This window comes from Pinus tabuliformis, chromosome 8 (assembly GCF_031772625.1).
Source record: "Pinus tabuliformis cultivar Carrire ecotype Pingquan chromosome 8, CPIR1, whole genome shotgun sequence".
Lineage (NCBI taxonomy): Eukaryota > Viridiplantae > Streptophyta > Pinopsida > Pinales > Pinaceae > Pinus > Pinus tabuliformis.
The window spans coordinates 1,244,193,145-1,244,220,806 of record NC_142294.1 but is presented as its reverse complement, the minus strand read 5'-3'; the positions used below and the strand labels follow the sequence as shown (position 1 = coordinate 1,244,220,806).

Here is a 27,662-nt window from a genome sequence, read left to right as displayed (position 1 = left end):
GCGCAAAACCGACACTGGCAAAACAGCTCCCTCAGCCAACTGCGTCAGCCCTCCTGCCCTTTGTGTGGCTCTGCGTGAGTCTCTCTCTACCCTCCTCAGCCTCTGCGTTGGCCTCTCTATGGCCCAAACTAATGACACAATCCCTCTGCATCAACCCTTCCTCTGTCGCTTCTGCAAGGATCAGCTACTGTCACTCGGGACAGCTGATTCTGCTGCAAATGCTCTGCTCAACTGATGCCTTCAGCTCTCCTGTGATCTGCAACCACACTTTGATACCATGTTGAATTTTCTAATTCTATCCGTTAGAAAATTAATCTGTATTTTGTTGGTTTATTTCTTATACTTGTAAATTCTGAACAAGTTATTTAATACATTTAAATACTGAAATAAACACAATACTGTCACAACATCAACAAATCATCAACTGAAAGAAAACAAGCACACAAGTGACACCGTTGTTTTTTGACAAATGTCCCCGGAAAAACCCAATGCGGGAAAACCGGTGCAGCTATTCTAAGGGTCTATTATTATGTAATATTTCCTTGAGTAAAACTGGGTGCCTAACCGGCTCACCCAACAGAGAAAAATACACGGCATAAATAACTCTATATTTGGAAACAGGTATTCAAAAAACTTGTCCCACGAAACCCTCTCCTGCACAACTGAAGCTTAGCGTTGGCCCTTTTGGCCTCTGCGTCAGCCTCCTACGGACCTACGTCAGCCCCAAGACCCTTTGTGTCATCTCTCTGAGGCATTGCGCAGCCTCTAGGACCCTCTGCGTCACTCCAACAGCCTTTGCATGGATGACACAGTCTCTCTGGCCTCTGAGTTATCTCTGTTGGGCTCTGTGTGGCCTGAACTCGCTGTTGTTCTCACCCTCCCTGCTTTCGCGCGGGTCTCTCAGTACTATCTCTGCCTCTCTATCCAGTACTCACTGCCCCTCACTGCTGATCACTGATTCAACTTTGCTTAGCAACCTTGCTCTAGCAAAATGAACGACTGATCACTCTGGTGTGTTCTCTAACTGACCCTCAAACCTCCTCTTATACTTTTCTCGTTGGTCCTTCAACAGTTGAGATTAAATCTCTAATCAACAACTAAGATTATATTTGGCCTGATCCATGACTTTTGGAACCTTCTAGCCCAGTTTTATATTAATGCCCATTAATAGTTTATTTTTCCTAAGTTTAGATTTAGGAACTCTATTAAAAATATTAATTATTTTAATATCTCCCAAACCGGGTACAATCTGTCCAAACCATTTCTGGGCCTTGGAGATCTCATGTGCTTTAGCCTCTCCATCAATTTTCATGGCTAGAGCACATCCGATGCTACCCCAAATCAATAGAGAAAAGTACAAGAGGGGAAGTGCCCACTTCTTAAGAGAAAGATGTGAATGAATGGGTGATGATTCAGAATGAAAGTTACTTCCGTCAATTTATATGTTGGCAACCAAGTCTCTTTTCATAATTTTACAAGTAGAAGTCCTAAAGTTTGCTTGATTGTTCAACTAACCCTAAAGGTCACAAGTCGATGTTAAGATAGCTTTAAAACATAATAAATACATCAAAAACTCCCACGTGTGGGGAATAAATGCCCTCCAACATGACATCATCCTCCTAGAATGGACAATCCCCATCAAGCAAGTGATAAAGTGGTCCATGAGTGCTCCTCACACCAAGGCAATCATCGAAGTGGATGGGTACATCTCCAAGTAACATCTTCTCCACCATGGCATCATCTCCAAGAAAGTTCACATCACCCTTGTAGGGCATGTGGAGATGATGTGTCGAGCTTTAATACAAGTGTTGGCATGTAGGGATGGCAGGGGGAGATCTGATGCAAGTGTTGGCATCTAGGCATGATGTGCCAGACTTCCCAAGTCATCTCATTGATCTCCACCATCATTTGGGCTCTGGAGCAAGGTCAAATCCATCAAAAAAGGTCAAGGCCAGCCAAGGGGCATGCAGCATCCTAGGTCCATCTGGGCACATCATCAAATAATTCAATGCCTTAGCATCCTCCGAAACCATTTTAGCATTTGGAGGTGTAGCAAGGGGGGTACAACCATGTGGAGGTTCCTCAAAGACCGAGATTCATCACAGGATGACAATGTTGCGGCTACAAGGTCTTCTCTGCTCTCAAAACTAGCAAAACATCCTCTAAATGGTATTAGGTATGTTGATGTTTGTAGCTCGAGCGAGTACTTCTACACGGGCTAAGTGTCTAGGCATGCAGAAGTCACCTGATACACCCTTAACCTTAGAAAATTACTTTAGTGATTAAAGTAATTTCTTTTGATAAGATAAAGTGAGCTAATCTAATGAAATGCAAAGGTTTTTGCATTAGTGACTTAAATGCAATCTCAATTGTCAATCTTAAGAAAGAATGACTAGGCTAAGGGAGGAGAGACAACATCACAATAGTGAGTGAGCACAAGGCTTGAAAGGAGATCTCAGTGACTAGGTGGAGGAGTTTCATCCAAGTGTGTTGGAGCTGAGGTGTTGAATTTTCTACAAGATGAACAGTAGAAACCAATTTTTTGATTTGATAATTACTACCTAGTGATCTTTAACAATTTATCTTTATGCCAATAATATCATTCAGCAATTATACACATAAAACCTCAACAGTAATGCAACAAAAACAGTAAGATCACAGAGAGACAAGTTGCACAATAAAGACAACAAAATTTTCCCTGTGAAACCCAAACTTCAAAACCCAACAACTCTTCTTCTAGGAGAAATTTTCTTCAATAAGGTTTACAATTACAAAAATTGTCTAGAAATTTGTAACAAAAATCCAAGTCCAAACTTCAGTCAAATTCATCCTCTATCTGCTCCCATGTGTGGCTAATATATAAGAGAGATGATGATGAGTGAGTGCGTTGGTTTATGTAGCTCAGACAGGTGTTCTAGTCTCAGGTGGTGTCTATGAGGCTAGAAACATAGATGGATTAATTATCTCCAATACCCAGAAAAAGTGGTTAATTAATCAGGATTAACTGAGACAAATCGACTTTTCTTTAGCGACTTCTGGAAAAGTCAATTTTAGAAGTCAAGATGATCTTAGACATTGATTGGAGTTAGATCGTGGTCATTGATTGCTCAAGGAGAGATTATAAGAGGAGATTGATGGGCATCTAGAGAACACATTTATGAGATGGATTTGCAATGATAGCAAGGGCACAGTGACAGCATGGACGACACTAGCATCGGGGTTTCAGTAGGAGAAATCGAGAAGATAGTAAAGAAATTCTTCATAGTGATTCCAGTTTTTTGAGAGAAGAAGGATTATTCTGCAAGAGGGAGGTCGATTAAGCTAGTGCAAATCACATTTTATCCACTGCGAGTTGTCGGAGGTTCAATTTTATTGCTAGTAGCTAGATCAATTTGTTGGAGGCAGTGCGAGTGGGCTTCTAGAGTTGTTGAAGGCAGAGAAATTCGTTAAAATAATTTTCTAGAGGTAGTGCGAGCTTTAGGAAGAGACAGTGCGCATTTCCAATTGCCAGTGCGAGTTGTCCGAGGAAGTGTGACTTGCACAAAGAAGGTCAAGTCGGTTTTCAAAGGAAAATTGTGGAATTTCTAATTTGATTTTGCTAGTAGAAATGAAGGGGAAAATATTGCAAGAGCTTTTCCAATGTTAGGCAAGCAGTTGATGTAATTCTTGATTTTATGAATAATAGTAAAAATTCTCATCTACAGAATTGGTTTTCCCCACACTGAGGTTTTTCTAGGGACAATTTGTCCAAAATATCATTCTCTATTATTTTGTGTGTGTGCGATATTTTCTCAGTTCCTGTGATTTAATATTGGTGAAGTTGCATTAGTGTTTTATGTTGGAAATGTAACTAGTTTCGGTCTTCATAATTGTTGTTGTACTCATTTCAATATGTATATCTTATGTAACAAACAAAAGAAGAAAGAAAAGTTATTATTTCAAAGCATGGGTTTCATGCTTCTTATTGATGGTCTTCGAGGTAAAAGCATGTTCTTCACACTTCTAGGGTTTGCTAGGTCAAGATTTATTGTTAGGTCATAGGATTTATTGCTTTCGAGCAAGTTGTAACTTGAAAAAAAAATCATTTTGAGTCTAGAAGGTCTTGGAAACCTCCAAAGTACAAGTCGGCACTGGCAACTTCAAGTCGGCCTAAAGGAGGAAATTCGACCCCTTGGAAAGGCTATAAATTCAAGCAGCGTTGACCTCATTTGACACATTCACACACAAGTTCGATCACTCAAGAAAAAGTTCGATCTGAAGCTGGGATAGGCAAGAAAAGAAGAGTGAAGGTCTAGAAGACAAGGAGAATTCAAGAAGGAGAAAAAATTGTTTTAGGGCTCTATCTCTCTCACACGTGCAATATCTAGGGTTTATGCGGCTTCTAGGAAGGCCGAAATTGCAAGTTTGAATTACAGGAGATCAAGTTGCAAGATCGAGTTGTTGGAAGATAAAAGTACCTTGTTTTGACTTCGTTGTCCTTGGGAAAGATTGTCTCACTCAAATGAGGGTTTCTTAAAGAACTATCTTAGGGTTTCTATAGCAACCTTAGGATTGAAGTTGCATGTTGAAGTTGCAGGGTCGAAGCTGGGGATCAAAGTTGTAGCTAGAAATAGGTTGATGCAAAATTAAGCATTGTTGATCTAATCCTATTGGAAGAGTTTCTTGAAGGGTTGACTTGGTACTTGGAGGACTTCTTCTAGGGTTTGGGTCTTGATTGTCTCATTCGAAGCAAATTCTATAAGAGAAGAGATTTCCCCTTGGGGGGGGTTTGCCCTGGCTTGGAGCCTAATTTTTGTGTCCTTTGTTTTTACTATTTTGCTCTTGATAATTGTTTGATGAAGAAGACCTAAAAAAAAAACACAAGATAGATAAAATTCACAAGCAACTATTAAGGTTAAGGAAAATTGGAATTAATAGCTACCATATTGCATTTTTCCAACATGGTATCAATGTTAAGGTGAACAAGATAAGGCAGTTGAGAAGATCATCTTGTGGACAAAAAGAAGGGTTTTACAAGGGAAATCTCTTGCAAAAGGGATCAAGGCTACATCAAACTCTCATCAAAGAAGATTACAAGAAGATTGTTGATCTCTCTTGAAAGGATATCTATTTAAAGGCTCAGTGGAAGACATCCTTGAAGAAAACATCAAGGAATCTTGGTATCATTCATCACTCCTTGAAGTTGTTGCTGAAGGTATCCTAGAAGACATCTTTCTCGGACATCATTGAATTCTCTTTGAAGATCTTGAAAGCCTCAAAATAGTTGGAGACATTATCAGAGAAGGGAAGACTCTTGGTTGACAAGTACCATATTTTTATTTTGTGTCTAAATCTACAGGTCATATGGGTTCTTTCTGCAAGGAAAGCAATAAGCTCATTGGCTCAACAAATTTCCTAGCATGGAAGAAAAGGATTGATCTGGCACTTACAAAGCATGAAGTAATGGAATATGTTCATGGTGAAATTATTGAACCTAGCAAAGATAAGACTCAAGAACTAGAAAAATACAAGAAAGGAGAAGTAAGGGCACAAAGGATCATTGTTGAATCCATTAAGGATCATCTTGTTCCATTTGTTGCTAATTTGAAGACTTCTAAGGCTATGTATGACAAGCTAGTAAATTTGTACTCTATAAGTACATCAGGACAAAAGATGTCTTTGAGAAATAAACTATATAAAATGAAGAAATAGAAGGATGAGGACATGGCCTCCTTTCTAATGAAGATTTCTCAAATAAGAGATCAATTGTAGGGTGTGGGGAGACAATTTCTGATTCTAAAATGACCATTTGTGTAGTAAATGTCTTGCCACCAAAATGGAGCAGTTTTGCAACTAGCATTTACTCTAAGAAAGTATCAACTTCTTTTGATGAGTTGTGGTCTCAATGTATATTGGAAGAAACTAGGATCAAGGCAAACGATGACATTGAAGCAAATGAACAATCTCAAGCCTTTATTGCAAAAACCAAGAAGTTGAAGACGGGAAAGTTTGGAAAGTGCAGGAAAAAGCCACATATTTCTTTGAACATGCCAAATGTTAGACCTGATTGGTTCTACTTTTTCTTGAAGGGAAGGGTTCCTTTACATGCTTTCCACCTGCACACCCTTGGCAAACTCCACCATGATCCACTCTAATCTCAGGCATTCTAGAAACCATCTTTCTCACATGAGGCAATGCTTTATAGTGAAGACGAGGGAACCTTCAGTGCCACGGTTCAGATTGATGATTACTTTCATGAATCAATGCATGGATAGGTCTTCCATTGATTTTATAAAGATCTTCAAATCATGATCCAAGAGTGAAGGCAAGTAATAATAATTATACATATTGACTTCATTGTTTGCAATGATATAGTTCATCTTTGATCATTGTAAAAGAGGTTAGTTTAGAAAACTATCATTTCATCCTTTGCAAAAGTCATGATTCTTTCCTGCAAGCAATATTCTCAGTAAACCCATGACCTTTGTCATTAAATATAATGTGAGAGAATCAAAATCCCCCTATCTTCAGTATTCAATTCCTATCAGTTATTCTTCCATAACCTTCTATGCATTATACTTTTTCTCAAGACAATCCAAGGGTACGAGGTGGTGTTGGGTGTTGCAATTGTTAAGGAGTTGCATGGAGGCCAACAAGGCAAGCCGCAAATTCGCAACACTGACAGACTATGGGGAAAGTCCATAACATGGGTGACATGTCGACTGCAAGGCCAACAAGGCTGCAAGCCGAGTGAATCTAATAGAGCATCGCGGGGACGTGCACAGGGGGTGTCAGGGACGCACGAGAGGAGCAGTAATCGAGCTACTAAGGGATACACAACCACATAGGTGATATCAACAGGACAAGACAAGACAAGAGAAGAGCAGCGATCGAGCTACTAAGGGATGCACACCCACATAGGTAGAACAATGTTGTCAACATGACAAGACACCATAGCATACAGATCTGAATTTCGAGCAACAAATTTTTCAGTAATTTTTGTAATTTTGAGATTGTCGCAATCGAGTTGAGATTCGATGACAAGTTCGGGGGCACATCAAACTTCACTCCCTAGAAGACGAGGGTTACGTTAGTTCTTATGGAGAATGGTTTATGGGATTTTGCTAGTAGCACACTCACCCCGCCTACAGATGTTGCAGAACTAGTTATCCACACTCAAAAGGATGTGAAATAAAAGAGGATAATCATGGATGCAATGAAGGATCATGTGATTCCTCACCTATATGAGAAGAAGACAAGGGAGATGTCAAAGGCTATGACAAAGCATTATTGGAGTGATAATGCCAATAGGAAGATGTTGAGAGAGAAGCTCAAGAACACCAAGACGACTAGATCAAATACTATGACAAGTTATCTCACCAAGATCACTCAAGTAAATGATGAGTTGGCGGCAGTTGGGGAGGTTGGGATAAATGAAGAGATGGTGTGGACAACTTTGAATGGTTTCAACAAGCCATGGGCCCCATTCATCAAGGGCATCATTGCACAGGAGACACTTCCCAATTTTGACATGCTATGGGATGATTTCATCTATGAGGAGATTCTAGAGGATGTTGAAGAACCTAGGGCAAAGTAGTATTGTGATGATTCTTCGTTACTTGATAACAATTTGTGGAGTCTTTTTACTTTTCTTGTTAGCTTATTCTTCTTCTTCTTATTATTAGTGCATATGTGTGTACTTCATCAAACTGCTACAAAAACAAAATAACAACACAAAATTTGGTTCTCTGCCATGGACAAAACCTCTCCACTCTTGAGAGGAAAACCCTTGGTAAGTTTCCCCTTATTGAAGCTTCTTATTTGAACAACTTTTGGACCCTAGACCCTTAACTCGGATATCCTCCAAGCATAGGTCAAATCCTTCCTCTTTCTGCATTATAACTTCTAGCACATGGACTTCTGTCTTCCGGCACTTTTCTCCTTAGCACTTTATTCTCCTTTCAGCTTGTTAGTAACCTTGTTGCACTTTGATCTAGAGAAGACACTATTGATGAGACCCTTCTTCTTATGATGACTCCTTTCTTCCTTCCACCAATCAACTAGCTTGGATGTAGGGTCATTATGACTGCATATAGAGTTCTGATTCTCGCACGTGTGACTGTTTTCTGCCCTAGAAAACAATCCCTTCTACTTCGATTCTTCATCCTTCTTCCTTCGTATATGAGAGCTTCTCCTTCGCTTGTAGAGGGAGGCCTAGTAGTCCTTGTTTGTACCCAAAACAGTGAGATATGTTGAACTATACTTTTCTGCTACTATGGCCACAGTCAGACCTTCCTTGACATCACACGTGTGACTATAGTTGCTTCAGAAATGTCCTCCATTACTTCGTTGTTTTGTCTTCTTATTACACTGCCCTTGTAGCCTTCATCCTTCTCTTCTCTTCGTCCTTTTTAGCCCTCTTCTTGCTTGCGGATTTCATAGTGAAGTTGTACGTTGTATGAGGAGTGGACAACCTCTATAAATAGAGGTTTGTCCCTCCTCTTTAGACCGACTAGACTGTCCTCTAGGCCGACATGCCAGTTAAACTAAAATTCATCTTTTATCCATCGTTTTGCTGCTTGGAGACTTTGTTGATGCTAGGAGAGGATTTGACTATATGCTTGGAGGTGTTCCCATGACCTTGTACATTGACATATATGATGTAACATGCCCTCAAAGAGTCTTATCATAATTACATTTTAAATTTGACTTTCTAGAGGCGCTTTAAAATGTGCTTGACCTATTTTCAATGTGCAAGAAACTCATTGACAAATATTACAAAAATAATTTCTCTTTTCTTGAATAAATACAAATATCAAAATTACATTTATGAAGACCTAGCCTAGTTACATTTCCTTCAACACTCCCTCTTAACTAGGGAGGTATTCATACAATATTACAAGGTGTTTGGCAATTTTCAATCTTGAAGAATTCACATAAGAGAAACTGGATTTGCAATCCATCTGTTATAGCATCATATCCATCAGCATTGTCATAGTGCAAGGCCTTGACTAACAACTCCATCTCTTTACGAGACCATGAGCTACAATGATGGCGAGACCAATGATTTATAGACACCTTCATCATTGTCTCTCAAGGTACATAGCACCCGAGTGTTCTCCGAGTATGACCTTCTAGGAATATTCATATCTTGGGTTCCCAGCCCTCAAAGAATATCGGTCCTCTTGCCTACTCTTGTCTTGGATGCCCTAAACATCCTCAAAGCGTATCAGATGCCAGATGATTACCTAACCCTCCCATTCTTTCTTCCCAAGTGAAGACAAGAATGTTGTGTCTATCTTGTGTCTATATTTCCATTCATGGCCTTCATTTAGACTTACAATTGTTAGTCTCGATCTAGTGCATGACCCATGAAATGGAAAACACAATTGTCACTCCTTTGTAATCAAGGGTGATTCAAAAACTCCCTCTTGATCAGGGACTTGTCAGAGCTCCCTCTAAATTGGGGACTCTTTTCTTTATCAGCAACTTCTTCTTCGTGGGTCCTTCAACTGCTTGACCTCCTTCCTTTCTTGATGTCATGAAGTCTTCGATCAAACTTCTTCTAGGTAGGGCACCATCCATCGATCACTTTCCTTCTTGGTTTTTCATGTCATTGCTTCGTGGAAAGTGACTATCAGGTTTTCTTGTCATCGCTTTGTGGAAAGTTACCATCAGGTTTTCTTGTCATTGCTTCATGGAAAGTTACTATCAGGTCTTCTTGTCATCGCTTCATGGAAAGTGACTATCATGTTTTCTTGTCATATTAGCTACTCCTTTGTCATCTTGTCCATGCTTCGAAATACTCTTCTCATGGATGCTTCATAGTACTTGCTAGGTTACATGCTTTGACCTAATAGCCCATCATGACTTCATCTTGATATTGCTTCAACATTGCTTTTACTTTTGTTGGATGGCTTCTTCATCACGACATCTCTGTAGAGTAGAATCAATTATTTGCACCTTTTGTATCTCCAAGGCCTTCATAGGTGTCAAGGGTCCTTTCTTTATCAGGGTTGTCCTGCCTTCTGTCAAGGCCTTTGTCAGATAGTGATTCTTGGTGATCATGGTGTTCTTCACATGCTTGATCTATTTTCTTCATTTGCTTCTCCTCAGATAGATAGGTCAACCATCTAATGCTTCTCATGAGAGCATTCCTTCATTACTTGCTTTCTAGACTTGTCAGCATTTCTTCTTGCTTCTTAGTCAGCAATCGAAACGCATCGACATAGGTTTTCTACATGTGATTTACGCCGAAACTCTTCTTATAATTGTTATGGATCATAGAAGCCTCAATTCTACAATCTTATTCTCCTTATGTGAGCATATTCTTTTGTTGACCTTCATCGCATTGTAGTGCATGCCTTCGAGCATGTCCTTGGTGAAAGAGATTCTTTCATGCTTGATCATGTTATAGAACTATACCCATGACTCAATAATATACAAATGATAACATGACTTAAACTTTGATGCATACATACCTCATCTTGATTCTCCTTTGATCATCCTTGCTTCATTTGATTGACCTTGGTGTGGCCCTTCTTGCTTCATCTTAGCTTCCCTGCATATCATCCCTTTTCTTGAATCCCATGAATGGGATTCCCAATGAGACATCTGCCTTGGTTCATGAACCTTCTTTTGAAGATTCCATCATAGGATCTTAAAGATCCTTGCCTTGCAAATGTTTCCTTTCTTTTGATGAAGTAGGTCTTCTAAGATTCTTAACATGAGCAATTTTATTTCATCATGTATGAGGTCCTATACTAGGTATGCTTCTTCTACATGAATATCTTGAGCTATATTTGCCATGTTCCTATATTCTAGAAGATATTTCTACTTATGCAATTCTTTTTTTTCTTCTCATATATGCTACATCTACATGAGTGTCTAGAACTCTATGTATATCATGCTGCTAGATTCTAGAGGGTGTTTCTAGCAATGCAATTTTAATTTATTCCTACATGCTCCTATTCTACCCAAAACTTTGAAAGAAGTCTAGAAGTAAAGAGTTTGACATAGTCATAGTAGAGATCCGGAGGATCTTCCTTCTTTTGCTTCTTTCCTTCTTCTTTCATCTCTTGAGTTATGTGAGCTTCTTCCCTCTTCCTTTTGTTATTGTTGTCCTTCTTAAGCTTAGGACAATTCCTTTTGAAGTGTCCATATTCTTGGCATCCAAAACATTGGATCTTGGACATGTCTTTGTTGTTTGTTCTTCGTGGACCAAACTTACCAAATTTACCCTTTTCTTTTGGCCATGGTAGCAAATGCTTTCTCCTTTGGTCCCACATCTTCTTTTGCCTTAAGTCTCATTTCCTTTGTTCTGCATAGAGACCACATTTCACTGAGAGTGGTTACTTCCTTCTTGGCATATATGCTTGATGTGAAGTTTCCCCACTCCTTAGGTAGAGCATTGAGTACAACAGTTGTCATTTCTCTGTCAGACATGACTTCCCCAAGCTCTTGAAGTTGATTTCTCATTTTAGAGATTTTCATGAAGTAGGGAGCTATTCCTTCCTTTGTTATCTTCATCTTGTACAATTCATTTCTCAAAGATATTACTTCTCCAGTTGTGGATACCGAGAATAGCTCTACTAGCTTATCATAAATTTCTTTGGATGTCTCAAACTTGGAGACATAAGGAATGAGAGAGTCTTTGATTGATTCTATCAGAATCCGTTGAGCTCTTGTCTCATCCTTATTGTACTTGGCTAAGGCTTGAGTTTGCTCCTTAGTAGGGATAATGATATTCCCTTTGACATGCTCTAGAAGTTCAATCTCCTTGAGTAGTAGATCAGTCCTCTTCTTCCATGCAAGAAAGTTATTAATACCTACCAATTTATTGCTTTCCTTGCAAAAATACATTGATGTATATTCAAAAGGGGACATGTACTTACTTGATAGATTTTGAGATGTAATGGATTTGCTTCCTCCTTGAAAGCTTGATGGCTTGTCTTCCCTGGATCTTGATGTCTTTCAAGTTTCCTTCTTCAAGTGGACTTGCTTGGTGATGAGGTTTGCTTGTAGCTTGATGTAGGTTCTGCTTCAATCTGCTCTTCTTTGTAGGTGCCTTTATATAAGGCTCTTCTTCTAGCTTTGTAGACTTCCTTGATGAATGATGGATTGTAGACCCTTCTTGTCCTTGAAGTGATTGAGACTTCTAGGCTTGATGCTTCAACCTTGTAGATGCTTCCCCTTGATGAGTGTTCTTGAGTTGCCCTTTCCTTGATGTGTCACCTAACCCTCTGATACCATGTTGAAGAATCTAGGGCAAAGTAGTGTTGTGATGATTCTTCGTTACTTGATAACAATTTGTGGAGTCTTTTTACTTTTCTTGTTATCTTATGCTTCTTCTTCTTATTATTAGTGCATATGTGTGTACTTCATCAAACTGCTACCAAAACAAAATAACAAGAACATAAAGTTTGGTTATCTGCCAGGGACAAAACCTCTCCACTCGAGAGGAAAACCCTTGGTAATTTTTCTCTTATTGAAGCTTCGTATTCGAACAACTGCCGAACCCTAGACCCTTGACTAGGATATCCTCCAAGCATAGGTCAAATCCTTCCTCTTTCTGCACTATAACTTCCGGCACATGGACTTTTGTCTTCTGGCACTTTTCTCCTTAGGACTTGGTTCTCCTTTCAACTTTGCTCTAGAGAAGACAATATTGGTGAGACCCTTCTTCTTATGATGACTCCTTTCTTCCTTCCACCAATCAACTAGCTTGGATGTAGGGTTGTTATCGCTGCATACAGAGTTCTGATTCTCACATGTGTGACTGTTTTCTGCCCTAGAAAATAGTCCCTTCTACTTCGATTCTTCGTCCTTCTTCCTTCATACATGAGAGCTTCTCCTTCGCTTGTAGAGAGGCCTAGTAGACCTTGTTTGTACCCAAAACAGTGAGATATGTTGACCTATACTTTTCTGCTGCTATGGCCGTAGTCAGACCTTCCTTGACATCGCAAGTGTGACTATAGTTGCTTCAGAAATGTCCTCCATTACTTCGTTGTTTTGTCTTCTTATTACGCTGACCTTGTAGCCTTCATCCTTGTCTTCTCTTCATCCTTTTTAGCCCTCTTCTTGCTTGCGGATTTCAAAGTGAAGTTGTACGTTGTATGAGGAGTGGACAACCTCTATAAATAAAGGTCTATCCCTCCTCTTTAGGCTGACTTGACTGTCCTCTAGGCCGACATGACAGTTACACTAAAATTCATCTTTTATCCATCGTTTTGTTGCTTGGAGACTTCATTGATGCTAGGAGAGGATTTGACTATGCTTGGAGGTGTTCCCATGACCTTGTACATTGACATACATGATGTAACATGCCCTCAAAGGGTCTTATCATAATTACATTTTGACTTTGACTTTCTAGAAGCACTTTAAAATGTGTTTAACCTATTTTCAAGGAGCAAGAAACTCATTGACAAATATTACAAAAATAATTTCTCGTCTTGAATAAATACAAATATCAAAATTGCATTTATGAAGACGTAGCCTAGTTACATTTCCTTCAACAAAGGAATCTCTAGCAAGCCAGCAAAAGGGTGATAATGAGAACCTTGCCGTTGCTAGAGAGGCAATAAAGGGCAAAGGGTGTTGACCTAGATTGTCATTGATGTCAATATGGCAATATTTTGGATGAGTAAACAATGATGGGAAACCATTGGAAACCATCGGAAGAGCTAATTAGAAGCTCAAAACAGGAGCATTCAAAGAAAAGCTAGAGGAAGAAGTTCAACGGAAGAAGCAAAGAGGAACACATAGCGAAGAAGCAAAAACAGCGGTATCGAAAGCCACAGGAAAGCCAAGTAAGTGTAAGAGCAAGAGATTGAGAAGGAGCCATATCGGGATCCAAAGAAGTCAACAGAGGAGCCAAAAGAACATAGGAGTATATAATATAGGCAGAAATCAAGAATACAGATGAAGAGTGAATGCACACGGTTATATTCCAAAAAGAAAGTTTGAAATAGTGACAGTGGTTTTCGGGCGAACTCAAGGCTGTAAGTGGTATTTAGCGCTGATCACCCGATACCATTCATCGACTGACACGTGGCAGGAGAAGGAGAGAGGAAACCACCTTATTGGGCGGGTAATCCTCGTGCATGTAGCTCACCCGATATCATTGTCGAGCATTGGATCAAATGCATTTTGATCTACGGTGCAAGATCACCGAGCAGCTTTGTTGGTCAGGTGAAATATCAACTGTCAAATGGGATGGTAAGATCTACGGTGGAGGATTGATCCGAAAAAGGCAAACATTGGAAAATGTGCATGTGCAGACCCTACGATATATATGCCCGAGTGTATAAATAGTTGAAGTCCGGCTAAGTGTTTCAGAGAGGGGTTTTCCGTGTATTTCATATGTATCCTTGTATTCTGACTTTAAGCCTTTCCACATTAAAATATGCGATTGTGATATATATATGGACCCATGGGACCATTACAATATGATGTATTGTTATATCGCATCCGCCTATCATAGCGCAAGTTATAAAGGGCTGTCACCCCCGGACCACCGATTTCAATACGTATGCGGACCCGCTGCGACGTTATAACATGCCCTATTGTAATATCACGTCCGTTGCAATATTGCAAGCCTTGTTGAAGTTTTTGCCACATTAAAATCCGCCAATTGCGATATAATTGCGGACCCGACTACACCATTGTAGCATGGCTAAATCAAATGTCGCATCTGCAGTAATTGCAATGTTCAAAGGAATGTCGATCCAGTGATTGCGATAAGGGTATGGACCCGATGGACTTATTAATAACTGTTTAATACCATATCGCATTCGCTCTGGTCGACAGTTGGGAATCGGCTATGTTATGTGCGAACCTCCAGAAGCGGCGATTGCGATAAAAGGATGACATGGCATGTGGGACCTTTTATATGGCTATAGTCTCTCTTATATGGTTTTCGTGAACAATTTACATATATTGTATGAATATTAAAAAAAGGGCATCTCTGATATTTTTAATATGCAACACTATTGTAATTCTCTTCCACATTAACGCGTCCTATACGTATTGATGGATTTGAAGAGACAGAGGAAGCCGAAGAGTGAGCGCAGAGGAAGCTAAAAGATCAAGCGAGCGTTGAGGAAGCCGAAGAGCCAGCGGAGAAAGGAAGACAAAGGTCAGGGGTATCAAGAATATAAAACAGAGAACAAGGAAAGTTTTGGGTAACTGGCGAACTATAAGAAAATAAAGGAAGTCGAAGTTCTGGCAGAAGTGGAAGGAACAGGAGGACAGAAGTAAGTCATAGGCCCAGCAGGGTTGGGAGCAGAGAATTACAACCAAATAGATCCAGACGGTTTACAACAGAGGGTTGGAGCCCTTGAGGTTGGTGCCTCAGAACTGAAAGGATTGGTGTCCTTGGGAGTTGGTGCTCCTAAATTCAAGGTTGGTGCCTTGACAAGACAGAGTTGGTGCTCTGGAGGTTGGAGCCTCACAAAGAGTCCAAGTTGGTGCTTGGCAACTGATTGAAACCATATATATATATATATATATATATATATATATATATATTGTACTTGATTTATTGCAAATATCACATTAATAAAAGCATCTATCCCTGTTATCTACTTTTGTGTTCCAAATATAAATGTTTTTAACTGATACACATAATAATTGAAAAGAAATACTGATTCACCCCACCTTTCAGTATTTCCAACAAAGGGAAGGTCAACAAGTATATAGGTGGAGAGATGACTTCACAATCTGGGAAGAAGAAGGATATGAATATAATAAAGTGTTTTGTGTGCCCCAAGAGTGGGCACTATGCCTCACAATGTCCTCAACGAAAGAGGGATAAGTGAAAGTCACAGTAGGTAGCTGCATCTGCAGATACTCAAGTCATTGAGTGTGCTGTGAAAGTCATCATATATTTATGCCATTAGCAGATAAAACAGAAATGGGGCCACATAAATCAGAATGAGTCAGTTCCAGTTTTCTACATGCTCTGGAAGTGGGATGTTTGCTATGCTTTCGAAGGATACAAGCATCACATTGCATTAGTTTTCTAGGAACATTACGCAAACCAAAAACACCATTTGTATTCAGTAAATGAAGGCTGCCATAACTAATATGTCTGTACTCTGAATCTAGCATGACATAGAAGACTAAATAGCAATTTACGTCATGATGAGAGATGTATGTACTATGCAGAATTCTATGCATGAGCAAATGTCCCTTTCAGCTTCATTAGTCTTCCATCCTCCACTCCAGTCAGGACAATCATGTTGTCAAATGCTAGGAGTTAGGTTGGCTCTGATACCATGTTAAACAAGGATGCGCAACTCCACTGGATGATTTCTATTAATGTGCAATCAAATTTATACAACTAAGTGATTTCATTATCCAAGAGTGGGTTCATCTTCAAATCCTCCTACTTATTTACAACTTCATTTACAGGGACAAAAATCCTAAATGATTATGTCCAACAATATTATTCATTGTTAACCTCTCACCTGCCTCTAAGGATTTCTCATACCAGGGACTGATCAAGGGATAACAAGTCTAATTGTTGGCTTGGAGTAAATTAATTCAAACCCCATTATACTTGGTTTTAGGTAACCCAGTTCATAACCCCTATGCATATTCAAGGTGATCAATGGTTTGAGAGCTTTACTAGAGGTCCTATTTGAAGGGTGCTGCCAGAGGAGAAAACGACAAGCTCTAATGTGAACATAAATGTTGATAAATTATGTATTAAATGGGAATATAATCTGTTAGTAATATAACATGGGATTAAAGTTAAATGATAACGATTAGTATTGAGCTTACTTCGGTGGTTAGACCACCTACCTGTCTCAGGGCACTACAAATGATGTAATGAAGAGATATGCGAGATGGTAATTGTGTAATGTTGGGTAGCCCGTCTCAGGCTCTGGTGATGCACTCGCTGCAGCATATTATTAATACACGTGACGTTTATTATTCTCTAGAAATTATTCTGTTTAATGTCAAGTGAATATGCTGTTATGAAATTCTACAAATACAACTTCAAGGCCTGTAGTTGTCACGCATTTACTACCTAACAGATTTTAAAAACAGCATACAAACTGTAAGTTGAAGACCCCTTTCTAATCAGTGATGTTCTTCAATTTTTAGTTATGTATTAGATGCAATTCAGAAGACTCCTTGATTTCAAGTGCAGAAGTAGATTCATGAGAGTTCCACCGCTGCATTCAGTTTTAAGTTTTAAAAGTTCACTCTTGCACTAAAAATGACTATGAAACTTACCACATATTTTCCATTCACTAGTGTACTTTACTTTAGGCTCTATGGATTTTGATGTTCTAGGGCCTGTTAATCAAAGATTCTAAATGTCTACAAACATGACAATAAGAAAAGCATTTCTGCATCAGATATGCTGTACGATATCAATCATTCCTTTGATCCCCTTCCGAAATGTCACTGTTATTACCTGGGTGATCAAAATTGTACTCTTGCACATGTTCCAACTCCTCTGGGGTTAAACCACGATAGAACGAGTCCTGTAATTTGACATTGATATAAACGACTATATTCAGGCAGGAGACAGAAATATGCCCTATATCAAAACTTAAAAGCTAAAATACCGAAACTAAATGCCTCTTTATTACAATCTATAATTTTATAACTGAAGAATATGGTTCCATATAATATTATAAACTCCCTTCCTTCTTTACCACTTCAGGTTACAGATATCTATGCTTGTATGCATTTGTTAAAAATAACAAAAATCTCAGATTATAGATGTGTTGTAACTTGTTATCTTTACGTAGCATAAATAGTTCCAAAATAGTATCAAAATCCACAACTAAAACGGTAGGCCAAATAGAACATTGGTGCACAGTTAAACAATACCATGTTAATCCCCCAGACCAAAAGAAAGACAAAGTTCAATCTCCAAATTAAGTTATGCTGTGAATCATAAGGTTTAAATAGGCATCACATATGATAAAGTATTAATATAGCTTATATGCTAGAATCTAGTATTATGAAATCCTAATAACTTCTGTAGATAGATATTAAAATGCATGCAGTTAATATGTAGCCAAGATTTTCTGTTGATTCTAAGTTGACATAACGTAAATCATCTTCTGTTGTTGAAAGTGCTACTATCACTCCTGCTAGTAGTAGTGTAGCACCTTCTCCACATTCACACCTCCCCTCTCATTCCCTTTCTTTCTTCTTCTATCGCTATCTATTTTCTGTACATACTAACCTACTTCTCAATCCACATTGGAGAGTAAATCTGCAGGCAAAGAAAGCCATGGGTTATTTTTGGGATTATTCAAACTTTGCCTTCAAAATCACAAAACCCCCATATTGCTAAAGTATACTACATTTTATCGATATGTTTGGCCCTAGTTTCAAAGCCCTTTTTTCTTAGGACTAAAATTATTGTTCATATTCAAAGAGAGAGAGGAGCTGGGGGGGGTGGTGGGGGGGGGTGTGGGACCAACTGGAACCACCCAGCAAAACCGTAGCTCTGCAATAAAGAGAATAAACCAGCACTAGGGCACAACAACCCCAGAAAAAGAAATAAACCAACCATAAGTGAATAGAGAATGAAATAAACCAAGCACAGGAGAATGCAACACTTTGATGTTGCCCTTAGGCATAACACTTTACTAAAGATGGAAAGAATACACTTGAACATTAGAAAAGAGAGTAGATGTATATAGTAGATACACAAAGGGTAGAGCAATTTTCCCAAGAGGATTTATGAACCTATGTTGACCAGGACAGCCTTAAACAAACCTAAATAATGAATGATACAATATAGGGTCACTCATAGCTGACAGTAAAGCTAAGAGAAAAACTTTAAGGGCTGAGGTAGACCAACATAATTCATCTTCTGTTGTTGAAAGTGCTACTATCAGTCCTACTACTAGTAGTGTCGCACCTTCTCCACATTCACAGCTCCCCTCTCATTCCCTTTCTTTCTGCTTCTATCGGAACCTATTTTCTGTACATGCTAACCTACTTCTCTATCCACATTGGAGAGTAAGGCGGAAGGCAAAATCTTCATGAGAAGGCAAAGAAAGCCATAGGTTATTTTTGGAATTATTCAAACTTTGCCTTCATAATCGTAAAAACCCCATATTGCTAAAGTTTGCTAGATTTTATTGATATGTGTGGCGCTAGTTTCAAAGCCCTTATTTTTTTTCTTACAACTAAATTATTTGTTCCTATTCAGAGAGAGGGGGGAACCAATTGGAGCCAACCAGAAAAGCCCTAGCTCTGTAATAAAGAGAATAAACCAGCACTAGGGCACAAGAACCCCAGAGAAAGAATTAACCCAAGCATAAGTGAAATAGAGAATGAAATAAACCAAGCACAGGAGAATGCAACACTTTGATGTTGCCCTTAGGCATAACACTTTACTAAAGATGGAAAGAATACACTTGAATGAATATTACGAATGAGAGTACATGTATATATACACAAAGGGTAGAGCAATTTTCCCAAGAGAGGTTATGAACCTATGTTGACTAAGACAGTCTTAAACAAACCCAAATAATAAATGATACAATATAGGGTCAGGCATAGCTGATAGTGAAGCTAAGAGAAAAACTTTAAGGGCTGAGGTAGGTCAACGCAATTCATCTTCTGTTGTTGAAAGTGCTACTATCACTCCTAATACTAGTAGTGTAGCACCTTCTCCACATTCACACCTCCCCTCTCATTCCCTTCTTTCTGCTTCTATCAGTACCTATTTTCTCTACATACTGACATACTTCTTCAAGTTTTGCACTCAAAAAGAGATTTTCATCTAAAGGGATTTGATCCCTATCGGTGCTTGGTAGATCCGTAATTAAGATGGATCTACGCTGATTTTGACTTAGTCATTCCTTTGTTGTATCACATACAGATGATTTCCTCAGCCCCTGCATAGTATCAAATATTTTATTTTCTGCTTTAAAATATTTCTACTTTGTACGATTGCTGGCCGAACTTTGGCCCTTATGATGCCTGTACGAACCTCTTTTACGTGTGCAATCTTGAGATTGGTTTGTCAAGGTTGCTGCTTTGATACCATCTTAAATTCTGAATCCAGTAACTTGGCCATTTAATTCCTAGTAGATTTATCACAGATCTACTGAATAAAAGTGCAACTGGGATCTTAACATAAAAATTATAAATAAATAAAAAAAATAAAAAATAAAAATAAATAAAAATAAAAAAAATAAAATAAAATTGTTTAGTGGAAGCACAACCAATCTCTATCACACTTTACACAAAAGTTTTCTTCCCAATCAAATCAGTTCTTCATTAAAATGATCGAAGCCTACTTGGGCTCCTTTATTGGGAAAATGGCCCAAATAGAGGAAAATACATACAACGATAAATCTGGATTTCATTTAGCTGATTAAGCCCTAGAATTATCCTTGATCTATCTTGGGTGATGTGGCCTGCTAGAAATACCATGTTAAATTTCTAGTACCAGCCAAATTTGTTTTCTCACAGCAAATTATTTTATCCCCAACAATTTATTTATTTACCCAAATAAACACTAAATCACCGAAAAATAAAATCAATGGTATTTTTAACTTCTAGAATTAAATATATGCAATGGAAACAAACTATAGAGATCAATCACACATTGCAAAATAAAATCACCCACAACAATTCTCTATCATTTAATTATCTAGAAAATCTGGGTTTTTCAACCCACAAAGATATAAGGAAAAATACAAAACCCCAGAACCTATAACAAGGCTCCTTCAGAATGAATTCAACCCAAGGAACTCAGCCTCTAGGAAATCAGCCTCCAAAAGAATTCAGTCCGGAGAACTCGACCCAAATACTAATCCAGCAACTCGATCTGCACCCTCCTTGCATGCCACTAATACGCACTAGGGAAATCTTGACCCTCCAGCAACTCGATCTCCTCCATATAAAATCAATCTCTTTCTGGCAACTTGACCCTACTTGACCCTCCTGAATTCGCCCCAATCCACTCACACATCTCCTTCTCTGCACTCCTGGTCCATAGAGCCACTCACACTTAGAGCAAATTTCTTTCTCTAAATGATGACTCACTCACACAACTTGTGACTTCACCTCCTCTATAGGCTCCCTTTATAATTTTCATTGACTTCAAATCCCTAACCCCAATCTCCCTTCTAGAACCATCTTGGAGATGAAAAGTTGAGATTATAAATCTCTTAAATCATTAATTATTTCCCCTTAGAAATGACTCAATAGTCCACAATAATTAATTGACTTTAATTATTGTTCTTTTCCTAAGCTAGAGTTAGGAAATAAGACATAAATCACTTACTCCACCAAGCAAGCACCTAGAAGAGGCAAATAATGTCTTCAAACATGCTAAGACACCAAACCTATGCAGAAGACCTTCTAAAGCTACCGCTCACTTCAACAAGTTGATCAAGAGGCCACAAAGAAGGCATTATATCCATAAATCATCAAAATAGATCATCACAATACCCCTCCTTAATGCTGATATAGGGGTCATCAAAAGCGATACTGCTCACAAAGAAAACCTTAATGATATTTATTGGAATTATGATGCAGTTACCTCCAATTGTTACCCACAAATCCTAACCATTCGAATTTCCCTCACCTATCTTAACTAATAATCAATTTTACCTCTAAATTAGATAATATTCCAATTCCATTATTTGCTTCCCAAAATAGAATAAAATCTACTGATTTTGGTTTAGTTGTCTTATGTTTTAACTTTGTCCATACCACATCCATCTTATAGAAATAGGGCATCGATAAAAGAGAGAGAATAATAATGTGGTAAACATGAAGTCCCAGTCTTGGTTCCATGACTCAAGCATGTTCTTAAATATATTGAAAGCATATAAATTAAGAATTTCAAGGCTGAATTTCACATAAGAAGTTCATTAAGCATTGTCAGTGTCTTCTTCAAGCAAAATAAATGATACGTTAAATCTATTTCACTTATCTTGTTTGATATTGGTTCTCATTCATGGGAGAACTAACTAATATAATATATGCTTGGGGATTTCTCCCATGATGCACAAATATTTTGCTTTCTAGTGCAACTTCATTCAGTGCCACAATATCTAAGCATTCATTTACAATAGAACATAATAGAAATTCAAACACTTTTGGACATGTTCAAGCTATTGACAAAAAGGTGCCAGAAATGGTCATTAAATTGCCAAACCCTTGAATAGGTATGCATTACATGTCACTACCAATACTAAACCCCATGAGTATAGGGACAGAAACCCTACATGATTCATAAGAAAACCCTTATCCAAACTGTAATTCCTCCAACAGAGTCCAAGAAGCAACCCTTTGTAGAGTCTTGTTACCCACAAATAGTGGGTGACCCCTAGGGGAAACTTTTCTCCTATTAATCTCTTCGAACCGGCAGCCAGCAGCCCCTGAGAGCCACTAGTAGTTGATGACGACATGCCATTCATATCTCTTCCACTTGCATCAGTCATATGTTTCCTCACCCATTTGCCAAGAGCACATGTTGGAAGGTGGGCTTCTGATCAAAAGGTACTTTATTCATTTTCAATCAAGTGCCTATGCTTATTTGTATTTAGGCATTTTGAAATGGATTATGGGGTACCTTGGAAGAAAGAAGGGTCTTGGCTGTGATCTTGTTCCCTCACCTTAAATGGGGGGTTAATTTTCAATCCGAGTCTAATGGGATTTCCCCTAATGGCCAACAGGTATAGGAGGGGCACTACTTGGGAATCCTTATAGAGATAGTGTAGCCTCGTCTCTCCCTATTCCATCCTTACCACTTTCCATCTTACATTACACACCCCTATTCCACCTACATTCTTCAAGTTCAACTGATTATAGGTTCATTGGGATTTGACACCCACACATCCTCATACCTAGGTAGGGCCTAGAAATATACATTGGGAGGTTGATGCAAATAAAAGAAAGAAAAAGAGCATATGATGGCCACAAGAAAAATCAAAATGCAAAAGATGGCCAAGACTTACAAATTAGCACATGAGTCAAAGCCAAGCATGAACTCTACCTCTCTCATATGGCCATCACCCGACTCTAAGACCAATGTTGCCCTATCTAATAGAAGACAAGGAACCCTTGCATGTCCCAACCCTTGATGGGCAATGAACTGCCGCATCCCAAAGGGGGTAATATCTGCTATACACTATGAAACCGGATTCGTCCAAAACCCTTGACGAATCGCGAATCGGTCGAATCCGACACGATTCTCTGCGGATTCGTGTCAAGATTTCAGGGCACGTCGTGTCCTCTTGTGACACGTCGTGTCCAGTAACGTGCCGCGAATTTCCAAATCGTGTCTCGAATTTTATGACGAGTCCTGGTTTGCGGATTCGTTTCGAGGGCTCGGAGCGGGCGTTAGCACGGTTCAAAGGAACATGGAGAATTATCGATGGGGTGATGTGGCGACCAGACAAACATAAATTGCCTCGAATAATCCTTGTGTGCTGTATATTGCATAACATCATCATTGATCAAGGTGACGAGTTGCACGTCGATGTTCCCTTATCACATCATCATGATTCGGGTTACAAGCAACAATTCTGCCCATTTGCAGATGCAAATGCTCAAACCCTAAGAGAACAACTATCCAATTACTTATTACGGAAGCCACGTCAATGATCTGAATGGATCATATATTTAGTTTTCGCTAAATTTGTTGTATTTAAGATTCCTGTGTCTTATTCATACCATCAGACTCTGTTTAATACAGTGTCCGATGGACCTATTCTAATTGGAAATGCATTCCATGCGTTTCAAGTCCAATCTTGAAGATAAAGAGATCTGTTTGGAAATGCTTTCCATGGGTTTCAAGTTCAATCTTGAAGAGGAAGATATATGTTTACCATACGACAGAATGTCCCTTCCCTATTGAAATGTGTAATCAGTGGCTTTCAGTGCCAGAACTGAACCTGGCACTAATGCTTTTCCCTTCCCTACCTATGTAACAGATTTTGATTTGATGACTTAATGAGAAAACTACAGTTGTCAGTGTGTTTATCATTTATGTTTATGTGACTAGTACCACTGACATTTATTTGAATTTTGTATGTACTATGCATGCTAATAGCTATAGATGAAGAATCAAGATCTATGTTTGAACTTTGAAATCAATAAATTTGTATCATTAATTAAAATTTGTGTAAGAAATATGCTAATATCTAATTTTTATATATATATATATATATATATATATATATATATATATATATATATTTTAATGAAATAATATATAACGTGTCTTGTTCCGGGGGGTTAGCGTGTCCCAAATCCGACACCACGAATCCCAAATCCTACGTGTCCCGAATCCCCGTGTCAGGTGACTTAGGCTATACATCATACAAAGCAAGTTCTCATTCCTTGAGCTGAGTAGTAATACAAAGAAGAATCAAGAAAAACTAAAAGGCATTTAGAGGGGTCGAAAAACATAGGCCGAGGTAACACATGCATCCACGATTTCGCCCTCCTCACATCTATACACCCAAGATAAGGTACTCCATCATAGTTAGTCCCTTTGACCATGCCACTTGGCCATGAAGTCTTTCACCCTCTCCGCTCCACCATTATGCACATGGCACCGATCGATTAAAGGGTGGACCAAGGACATGTAACTTCCCCTTGGGGGTTGAGAACACCTAATAGGGTTGTCTATTAACCATTCCCACTTGGGGAGCTAACACCATTACGTGACTAAGGCCACAATTTTGGAAGGCAATCCTTGTACGAAGTGTTAATTTGACCATTTCTTTCAAGCTTGGTTCACTTAGATGCAATAATGATTAAATGTACCTAATGGTGAAAGTTACAGCACCATATATTGTGTGCAATTGACAGGTGATTCCATATATAGGTATGGTCAACTTAATTGGGGACCAGGTACTCCAAAGGGGCATAAAGACACCCGTAGGTGATGCATTGAGAGCCATGGGACTCCAGGCAGTTGTAGAGCAACATTTGTACCCATGGGCACCTTCAACACCCACAGAGTCGCTGCAATTTTCCCTATATCATTTATGGGATGATGCAACTAAACCAACATGCCCCCAATCAACTTAGCAATACTACAGGGTCAGACAGTTGATCTTGGGCCCAGATGAGGTTTGTCTCATACTATGAGACATGGGAGGGCTAGCACCATCTATAGACCCTTCAATGTTGGAGCAAAGGCAGGCATATTGACAACCTAAAGACCAATGAGACACATTTTTGTGCCCCAAGCCCAAAACTTGGGCCCACAGAGGATTTGGTCAAAGATCTAGGGGGCAACCCCTAGAATATGATTTTAAAGGGCCTCTACGCTCATCGTGGCACTTGAAGCCCTCAACATCACCCTAAAGAGGCTTGTGCTAGCATGACATCAGCATTTCAACTTGCACATGTGGAGAGTTAATTTTATCGTCAAAAGCTATAAGGTTGACTTGCGACCTTACATGTTGCCACACATTACTTTATGATTTTTAAGGGGCTTGTAGGCTAATTAGGCATTTAAATGCCTCATAATTGAAGACATGTCATTGTAACCTCTCATCATCACACCTTTAGATTTTCGTCCTCATTAGAGGAATTTGGTCATGTTCCCTTGTGGACATATTGGAGAGCTTGGATGCATTTTGATATTTGGAGCTGATCTTAGATATTCCTTAGAGCTATTCTTTGGACTAATGGATGGAAATCTTGCATGTTATCTTATAAGTGCACTTAATTGTTGAAAAAATATTTCTTAATGTCTAATGTATGGAACAAATGATTCTAGATTATGCTAAATTGTGCCCTAATTTGTTGAAGATCACTTGAATTGCTATCTAGATGAATGTTACATGCATTACTCATATATAACATGTAAAAAATTGTCCTAGTGGCGAACTCATTGAAGCTCTCCAATGAAAATCCATTTTTCCATTACACATGTAAACACTTGAAATCTTGTGGCCAGGGCATCAAATTTTGGCCTCCTTAGGAACATTTTTGGCTAAACTATTTCATCCTAGACTCCATATTCCCAAGGGACAAGGGACTAGTCTAGTTGGTTGGTGATCAAGGGACAAGGGACTAGTCTAGTTGGTTGGTGATCATACTCTGATCTTATCCATATTTTCTCTTTCCTAATTCTGCCCTTTTCTAGGCAAAAGGTAGGAAACTAGGGCTTGGTGTGAATCCCTAGGCAAGTGGAATTTTGGGGATTGGAGAGCCTAAACATCATGGGAATAGTATTTGCCACAAAGTCTATCCTTTTGGTGGCCATCCACTTCAATTTTGTACATAAACTTTCTTGCTCTAGTTGTTTGCCTAAGAGTGAAACCCTAGTTTTCTTTGCTTCAACTTAAGGGCTTCCTTGAAGGTTTCATGAAGCTTGGCATAACCGGTATACATTGCAAGAAACCTTTTCTCTCTGCCTTGGCCATTGGATACTCCAACACTCATCAATTTTATCAAACCCTAGGTCTTGTGCCTTCTTTTCTAGGTCTCATCAAAGAAATCAAATTGCTCCCTTGTGGAATCTTGAGCCTAAATTGTGTCTTTCTTGAATAGCTCTTAATGAGATCATTTTTTACATACTAACCTTAAAACATCTATCATAAGTTATCTCTTCCCTAACAGGACTCCCACCATTGATGAAAATCCGTAAAGAGCAGGAGGTTTTGGTTGTGGTGACAGTGAGCCACTACCCCATTGTTGTCTCTGTCTAGTTTATGCCTTTTAGGGTTTTCAACTCCAAGGCCTGCTAGATTTTGCAGCAACATTTTTGGCATCGTTGCCAGGGAAACCCTAGTTTTCTTTGCTTCAAACTAAGGGCTTCCTTGAAGGTTTCATGAGCCTTGGCATAGTTCGTATACATTGTAAGAAACCTTTCCTCTTTGCCTTGACCATTGGATACTCCAACACTGGTCAAATTTATTAAACCCTAGGTCTTGTGCCTTCCTTTCTAGGTCTCATCATAGAAAGTGAATTGCTCGCTTGTGGAACCTTGAGACTAAAGTTTGTCTTTCTTGAAGAGCTCCTAGTGAGATCATTTTTTCCATATTGACCTTAAAACATCTATCATAAGTGATCTCTTCCTTACTGAGACTCCTCCATTCAATGAAAATCCGTAAAGAGCAAAGGGTTTTGGTTATGGTGACAGTGGGCCACTACCCCATTGTTGTCTCTTGGTCTAGTTTATGCCTTGTAGGTTTTCCATTCCAAGACTTGCTAGATTTTGTGGCAATATTTTTGTCATTGTTGTCGAGGAGGAAGAGAGTCTACCTTCCTCTAGATTGAAGCATATGAGATTCTTCCCATTTGAAGAGGTAATTTATATAACAACAAGATAAGATCCTCTTCTAGCGAAGCCTGTAAGTGTTAACTTTGGAGGTTGGCACCCAAACCCTCTTAACACATCACAAGGGAGATGAGTGATCTCCTCGCACCCCTTTCGTGGATAGAGTTAGCATGAGAAGAGGATTTCCCCATGGGCACAACATGTATTTCATCCCCTAAACTTTGGGAGCATCTTAGGATACCCACATCCTCTCCCTCAAGATTATGACAAGGTGCCCTTCTTTTATAGTAGACAGGATGAAGATCCTATAAAACACTTGGCATTGTTTCATGGATTTTGTGCTATAAGGAAGTTCAAAGAATACATGGTCATGTCTTTGTTCTCTTTCATTCGAAGATTATGCCCAAGACTGGTTCCTATCCCTCTCTTTTAATTCCTT

At 38.9% G+C, this 27,662-nt stretch overlaps 1 protein-coding gene across 4 annotated transcripts in view; it reads right to left on the bottom strand.

The window, feature by feature from the left end:
• The window catches only part of LOC149239889 (uridine/cytidine kinase UKL1, chloroplastic-like), a 277,768-nt gene that overhangs the window by 146,285 nt on the left and 103,821 nt on the right, over nucleotides 1–27,662 (bottom strand). For all 4 annotated transcript variants that reach the window (XM_089373570.1, XM_089373571.1, XM_089373573.1 and 1 more), the window contains one exon: nucleotides 17,408–17,477. In XM_089373570.1, coding sequence (XP_089229696.1) covers nucleotides 17,408–17,477 — 70 coding nt within the window. The remainder of the gene's footprint in view (nucleotides 1–17,407; nucleotides 17,478–27,662) is intronic.